The 8,201-nt window shown below is 32.9% G+C and overlaps 1 protein-coding gene across 1 annotated transcript; it reads right to left on the bottom strand.

The window, feature by feature from the left end:
- Window positions 1–1,885: 1,885 nt before the first annotated feature.
- On the bottom strand, window positions 1,886–5,577 carry LOC125844319 (uncharacterized). The gene is made up of 3 exons (XM_049523608.1): window positions 5,365–5,577; window positions 3,575–3,612; window positions 1,886–2,084 (listed from the first exon to the last, which is right to left on the bottom strand). The coding sequence occupies exons 1-3, from the start codon at window positions 5,435–5,437 to the stop codon at window positions 1,971–1,973; spliced, it is 225 nt and encodes a 74-aa protein (XP_049379565.1). The 5' UTR covers window positions 5,438–5,577; the 3' UTR covers window positions 1,886–1,970.
- Between the last annotated feature and the right edge of the window lie 2,624 nt (window positions 5,578–8,201).

The following is an 8,201-nucleotide window of genomic DNA, read 5'->3' as shown; positions in this document are numbered from 1 at the left end:
TGTAAAGTTTTAGTAGGCTTGCTTGCTCTTAATGGGAGTATAGCTTCCTTGTAAATTTCTAAAGTAAATGCATCTTCAGATTTCAAATCCCTAACCCTTTCTGCTGCAAGTGTACAATTACTCAGGGCTCGTTTGGCCATATGAGATGAAATCGTGATATGAAATCATATGAAAATGAAGTTGAAGTTTAGTAAGTACTTGTTATCTTTTTTTCCTGTCAACTAGTTGAGACATGCAATGTTTGTTTTTCTTCCTTGGTAACCCCGAAATCCCCGAGGGCCAATTGGCGCATGGTTCGAAACTCAGTGAACCAAGTTCTTATTCATAGTATACATTCAAACACTTAACATGCAGAGTGAGTTCTATGGTGATGATGTTTGTTTGTCCAAAAGAAACTACTACTAAGTAGCAACTCATGTAAGGTGGTCAAGTGATAGGTGATTGATTTTATTAACAAAAACAAAGAAAGGAAAAACTAGGGAAATTTTAGTAGCTCGGTTGGTTAGTTACCTGAATTTTCACTTTGTTGATTTTGATGGTTAAGTCGACCTAAAATTGACAGGACAAACTTTATTGAGTTCATGCATTAATTTAGAACTGGGAAATTCTAAATAAATAGTTTTATAGTTGCTCGAACATGAATATTGATGAAGGGTGTAAATTCTAAGCAAAAGTTAAATTGTGGGAAGTTGAAGTTTCTCTCTGTTTTTCTCTGAATATACATTGATCATCGTTAAAAACAGTGAAAAAAGTGTCACTACAAAAACAAGAACAAAAGAAAGGGAAAGAAAATTCATTTTAACCCTCATCTCGCGTAAAGATGGATTTAAGATTTTGAAGTTTATGAGTTCTTACTACGATCTTATACCTGAATTTATTGCCACATATTTATACAAAATACGGAATTGCCATAAAACTATTGGGTTCAAGTGAAATGATAAAATAATATGGTATAGATCAGCATACGGCATATGTATAATATAAAAGAGTAAAGGATGAAGTGGACATTATTTTAGAGTCTTTTGTGAATTTAAAATTACACCAATCATGTTTACGATTTAATTAATCTTTTTTTCAATTACAAAGGCTTAAAATAGCTAAGAAACTGATTACTAATGACTCACCAAGCATTGTGCAGAAGTAGTCAGTTTAAGAAAGTGAAGGGAAATTAAGAAAGGAAAAAAAAAATGGCGGACTTCATTTAGTGACCCTATGATTGCTCTTTGAATGACGAGAATAAGGTAAGAAATAATAGAATAATCACTTCATTCCGCGACAGGTCAATGAGCACGGCTTGGAAGCAGCACATTGGGACAAACTCCTTTTAAATATTAACTCAAGGTCTCCTTTCTTTACTCGTCGGTTTGAGTCCGTATTTAACCTATGCCCAATTTAGGCAAACATCATATATAATATGCCCCCTCCTAAGTGTGTGTAATGATAATTTTTCAAATTTATAGCAACTAAGTATATATTTTTTAAAAAAAAAAAATCAATTTACAGTAATAATGCATTGAAAGCGAATGAATTAAATTAAAGTACCACAGATCAAATGATATGAAATGAGGTGCCAGCAGTGAAATAAATTGAGGTCTTAAGAGTGAAATGGAAAGTGCTTATTTTTTCTATAAAAAAATGAAGTGTTTGACTATGCTTTCCAGAGAAATTTACTATGAATTAACAGAGCAGAAATTGTTTTACATAAGCTAGAAAAAGTAATTTTTCCAAACTTTTTTAAAAAAAAGTACATTTGATACGAAACACTTTTTAAAAGCTTGACCAAGCACTAATTGCTACTCAAAATTGTGTATTTAAATTGATAGACCAAACATAAACTATAGCTGAAAGGCAAGAGAAAAGGTCAATTTTGAATCACCAATTATCATCACTAAACTCAAATATATTGAAATTGCAGAAGCACATTATTCTGATTACAACAATTCAATTCCACACAGCTAGCAAATATATGCTCAGTAAGACTTTCCACAGTGTATCAAGCTCCCAGCACCCAAGAAGAGTCCAAAAATGGCTGCACTTCCCAAAGTAGTTTGTCCAATGTATCTGATTTTCAGAAGTCCAGGCACCTGCAAATTTCCATCAAACTTCATTCAGCAATACTTCAATCAAATTCTCTAAGTCCATATTTGTTTATTCGGATCCCTCCACATTGCATTGGATGGCTGTTATACCTCCCACCAGCATACGTAACTGGTATCTATATCCACCAACGCAGCAGAAGCAGCTTACGCTGATGGAAGACATCACCTAACTTTTTTGTCTTTACGAGGATTTGAACTCTAGTCTCCAATGTTTGCACCCACGGTAATAAGTCTATATTATGCAAGCATAGTATGAGACTGCTTGATCTTACGTCTAAAAGCAAAATAAAGCATTTTTCAAGTATCACTACATTGAGAGGTACTTCTCTAGACCAAAATGGATCATAAAAAGAAAAGGGAAAGGTCATCGTATAAATAGGATTCTCAGTGCCCTCAAAAAAAATTTCTATAACTTACACATGCTGAATGTCCATCACAGACCTCTCCCTCATTTACCAGGAATACTTCTGATCTTTCAGTAATGTGTTAAAAAAACCTAACTTTCCAGAAAGGAACTAACATCACAAGAAATTATGAATAGACCCCAATGAAACAAAAATTACAAGTTTGTAAGCTTGTCAACATTTCAGCCTCTAAATAGTAAAATCTAGAAGAGCTAGCTTTGGCATCATCCAGTTATCTGGTACCACCTATTATTGGTTGTTTACAGGTTGACATCAGATAAGAGCGAGGCTTATATTCAAAGATAAATTTAAATTTATTATTCAAACTGACTAACGTGTTGGTAAATGGAGATGAGCTTTGGATAAAAAAGGGTAAGGCAACTAGAACTTGGCATAAAACTCGACAGTTTTGTTGGAAAATTAAATGGAAGAGACCAGCTTGTCTTCCAAAAAATATTAAAGACTAGCATCAACAAAACAACACGTGCAATGCCATCACAGCCCATCAACATCTTGCACTGCATTGAAAGTATGAAAGTAAGCTACAACTCTTCGATAAATTCTTAATGTGTCTCTGAGTTAACAGGCGTCCTAGCAAAAAATTCTAAGATAGGTCACGTAATAAACACAGGACCTACTGTTAAATAGAGCCTATTGGAGGCTAACTTTTTGACGGAGACGGGAATCACTATTAACCTTTATATCGCTAATTTTATAGGCGAACTGCCCATAAATGGACACCAAAAAAAACTGGTGGAGTGCAGGTCCTTATGAAGCTCATTTTGGGTACGGACTCTAATATCTAGGGGTAATTAGTAAACCAAAAAAAAGCATTTAAGATCCAAGATCTGCTGGGAACTGTTCAGGGAGCCGAGACCTTCACCTTATTTACAGTTTGCAACGTGCAGCTAAACAATATCATGCATTGAGATCAGATAACAAAGGGCAAACTAGCTTAACCACTGCCTGCAAGATGCATATAGCTGTCTCTATGCTGCTATAAATTCAATAATGAAAGAACAAAGGCAACAATATCAGAAAACTAGAGACAGAGAGAGAAAAGAACTTTACCTTGAACCTAACAGCCTCATAAGTTCCATATACAGCACCTATAAATAAATAAACATGCATCAGATGCACTGATAATTTATTAAATACATTGAGAACATTCAATCTAGACATTAATGTCAGATCTTATTATTTTTCAGATTAAAACCATCAGTGTCAAAAGCTATTACTATCATTTCTAACTGGAGACAAATGTGCTGAGAGTGAAGACATGACAAAGTAATTAACAAAGAATCTGTAAGTGATGATGGTTATTCAGACATGACACAAAAGGTAAGAACAAATTCCAAGTTTTAATGCCTCAAACTTTCCTATAACAGGATTACCAATCAGCCAAAATAAAGATATTTGGATAATTGTAGAAAAAACATATCAGCACTGTCACTTCTTAGCAACTGTATACTGTCAACTCAATTAAGAAAGATTGGGGCATTGGGCTACTTAGGAGCTTGGAATTTTGATGCTACTCAAAGCAAACAACAACATACCCAATGTAATCCTACAAGTGGGGTCTGATACGCAGGCCTTACCCCTACCTTGGTTGGTAGAGAGGTTGTTTCCGATAGACCAAAGAGGATTGAAGAACTCATGAAAAAATACTTCAGAGAGTATGTCAAGCATTCTGGAAAAAACCGTAGTGTGTATGCAAACCTTACCCCTACCTTGAAAGGTAGAGAGGTTGTTACCGATAAACCCTCAGCTTGGATACTTACTCAAAAACAAAGTATGGAAATAAATAAATAAATTACTTAAACATCTATCAAAGATGACCTTTTTTTTTTTTTTTTTGATTTGCACCGGGTGTCCGAGTCTCTTTGAGCCCCGACTAATCCCGGGGGTGCACAGGCCCTCGGCAAGGAGTTTCCCGCAAGTGCACCACGGTTAATTCAGGTTTTACCCAGTCCGATGGCCCTCAGAAATTGTTTGCACCTAGTGGGTTTCGAACTTGAGACCTTGAAAGGGAGCAAACCCCAAGGCTCAAGTCAATTGCCAGCAGGCCAACCCCTAAGGGTTAAGATGACCTTTTCCATCAGTAATTAAGGCTTAAAAACATTCTAATAGACTTGTGACATAACCATCGCAGAGTTCATATAATACACTTATTGTGTGTCTACCACAACATTCACCCAGATAATCAAGAACTAGATCTTGTTTTCCAGCTATTTCATGCTTGAGTCCAAAAAAATCGAACTTGATTCTTAAAAATGCCTCAACCATTGCATCATCCCAACGAAAAAAACCCAGATAATCAAGAATTATAGCTTGTTTTCCAACTATATCATGCCTGAGTCCAACAACTCAAACTCCGCTCTTAAAATGCCTCAACCATAGCATCAGCCCAGTTAACCAACCCCCCCCCCCCGGTCCCCAACACACACACACACCTAATCAAGAATCAGAGCTTGTTTTCCAACTATACCATGCTTGAGTCAAAAAGTCAAACTTAATTCTTAAAATGCCTCAATCATAACATGATAAAAAAAAAACCATTTAATCAAGAATCAGAGCTTATCTTTCCACCCTTTTTCAGTTGAAGCCAAAAGGGTCTCTACTACAAACAACACTTACTAAGCTCACCATATAATTGATAAAGAAATGATCTTTCCACTTGAAAGAACCTAACAACTTATAGAGTTCTCATTCATTCTTTGCCTAATAAATTGTTGACATAACCCATCAAACAAAACTCCTAATAAGCACAAATTTTTAGGAATATCAACAAGTAAACTCCCAAANAAAAAAAAAAAAAAAAAAAAAAAAAAAAGAAAAAGGAAAAGGGGTTTTAGGGTTACCAACAGCGCCACCAACTGCACCGCCTATAGCAACACCAGCAGTTACTCTCGCTAGACAACTATCTCTTGCCATATTTTTCTCTCTTCTCAAATGAGGCGTTTTGCAGTGCCGCAACAAATATATGTAAAACCTTATTGCCTTGGAAGACAATTCTCAATTACTTCCTAAGTGGACATTTGTCGATATTTTGTGAAATTTGAAAAAAAAATAAAATTATGAAGTGTAAGTTGTTTTTAAATAATTTTTGAATTTATATGTAAGTAATTTGGAGTGAAAAGATAAAAAAGTAAGAATAATCTTTTGTTGTTTTTTAAAAATTTAGAATTTTTTTGAAATTTAAGTTGAGTTTCAATTTTTTATGGTTTAACGTGTTAATCGAAATTCAACTTCAAGAAAAAGTGAAATATTTTCATGAGCCGTTCTTTTTTTTTTCTGGAGAATTTATATGAGTTTTAGCTTAGAATATCATTTAGGTTCACAATAGGTTAATTTTGTCCTTTAAATATAAATTTATGGGATGAGGGTCTGAAAAATACCTCAACTTTGGTCGAATTTAATGTTGCGATACTAAACTTTCATGAGGACCTATTACCTCCCTAGACTATTTAATACCGTATTTTAAACATATATATTTGCCCACGTGGACATAAAAAATAATGCAAAGTTATAAATAGTAATGTGTCCACGTGGACACATATATACCTTTAAAATACACTATTAAATAGTTCAGGGGGTAAAAAATACGGTATTAAATAGTCTAGGGATGTAATAGGTCCTTATGAAAGTTTAGTATCACAACAGCAAATCCGACAAAAGTTGAGGTATTTTTCAGACCCTTATCCCTAAATTCATTAGTGAACTTATTTTCGTTTTGTGTAATTGTGAAAGACTTTTTAAAATTTACAAATATTTTGTTCTTCCTAAAATGTGATGAGGCGCGGCATTGGCTGGATATCTAAGGGTTAAGTACTGTTTTGATGTGGCTCATGAGAGGGGAGAGAAATTCATCAGCAATATTTGATTGAATTTCTAATTTTCTTCATTTCTTTCAATGACAATGAATAAAAAAAAAGGTCAACGCATTCGAGAAAATGATTAAGGATGAAATCAAATATATTATACATTTGTGAATAAAAATATTCGATTTACGGGGGGAGGGGGGGGGGGGGATAATATGCTTCTAATGTTGAATTTAGTTATCCAAATACTAAAATAACTACAAAATATATTTTATACTATCTACGTTATAATTAATTTTTCTTTCAAAAGTCAAAAAAATAATATTTTGTTAAATTTAATGAGCTTTCATATAATTTTTTTTTACATAAACTATGTGATGGAAAAAATGTGCAATGCAGTAACGTGCAACGCTCGTTCATAGAAACTAGTAGTATTAAAAGATCTTAACAAAAAATAAACGAAAGCAAAAGAAAACTAAAAAGCAACAAAATTGAACATATTTGTTTGATTCTAAGGTCTAGAACTTTCTATTTTTAGTCCTTCTTTCTTGGTAGTGTCACCTTTTCTTCGATGTTGATAGAGTTGTTGTATATCTTTTATGAGCATGTTAGAAATTTTTTATGGTGTTTTGCTTGTTCTTTCATCTTTGCAATAATCTCCCAATTTAAACCTATTGTTACAATAAATTACTCGACTTACCATTAAACTCATTCCAACGATTTACAAACTTCTAATTCTTTCTTAGTGAGAAAAAGCATCGACTAAGCTAGATCTTTGCAATTCTTCATATGTTAATCGAGCCATCGAAATTTGTCCAAGAAGTATTTTTTTTATTGATCAAGCTCTTTATTGAACCTATTTTTGTTATGTTTTACTTCTTAACTTGCACGTAATATTCACATGTCACAAATGGAACATGAAATCAAATTAAAAAAAAATTAAACACTACAACAATCACATATGTACCTTACTATAAAAGTCTTTGTGTAAAACTCATCAATTTATTTTAATATTTATTTAGCACACAACTCAAAGATTATGTGAGAAAATTTTGAGCAATCGAATAATATATGCATTCAAATGAGCATACAATGTTTTGAAAAAATTATAATACTTATAGCACGAGAGAAACCAAACATGTAATAAGTGTTGACAAATGTATTGGCGAACACATATCTTATATCTATCGTCTTGATGTAAAAAATTACATTGGCGTTCACGTGGATCTTATTTTCCCCAATTTAAATCTATTCCTAATTTAAACTATTTTAACCCGGTCCACTATTAAACTCGACCTAATTTACAAAATAAATTTATCCCAAAAGACCTCAAACTATTGATTCTTCTCTGACCATAAAAAATATCTACTAAATTAGGGTTCTTTGCTTTTCTTCATGTGTTGATCGAGACTTCAAAATCCGTCCAAAAGATACGATTTACTCGACCTAGTTTACAAAATAAATTCATCCCAAAAGACCCCAAACTATTGATTCTTCTCAGGCACAATTTTTTTTACTGAATTAGGGTTCTTTGCTTTTCTTCATATGCTGAGCAAGACTTCAAAATCTTCCCAAAAGATAAGATTTTTGTTTCTTAAACTCTTTATCAAAGTTATTTTTATTATTGTTTACTTCTTTATTTGCACGTAACACTTACTTGTCACAAATAGAACATGAAAATCAAATCCAAAAATAAATTGAATACTACTATAATTTTCACAGACGTCTTATTAGAAAAAATCAAACTTTTTGTGAAGTCAATCAATTTTTTTCAATATTAAGAATGCAATTTTATGTGATTTTATTTCACATGGATCTATTATGGATGTTCGAAGATTTGTACTAGAATTTATTAAGTAATTAAATAATATATGTAT

This window comes from Solanum stenotomum, chromosome 11, assembly GCF_019186545.1.
Source record: "Solanum stenotomum isolate F172 chromosome 11, ASM1918654v1, whole genome shotgun sequence".
Lineage (NCBI taxonomy): Eukaryota > Viridiplantae > Streptophyta > Magnoliopsida > Solanales > Solanaceae > Solanum > Solanum stenotomum.
The sequence above is the reverse complement of the archived record's forward strand: the minus strand, read 5'-3'. Positions and strand labels throughout refer to the sequence as shown.

Coding starts and splice junctions, on each gene's coding strand:
- LOC125844319 (XM_049523608.1), bottom strand. CDS start 5,437: ATGGCAAGAGATAGTTGTCTAGCGAGAGTAACTGCTGGTGTTGCTATA. Junction 3,613..5,364: donor TGCAGTTGGTGGCGCTGTTG/GTAACCCTAAAA, acceptor ATTTATTTATAG/GTGCTGTATATGGAACTTAT. Junction 2,085..3,574: donor ATGAGGCTGTTAGGTTCAAG/GTAAAGTTCTTT, acceptor GGAAATTTGCAG/GTGCCTGGACTTCTGAAAAT.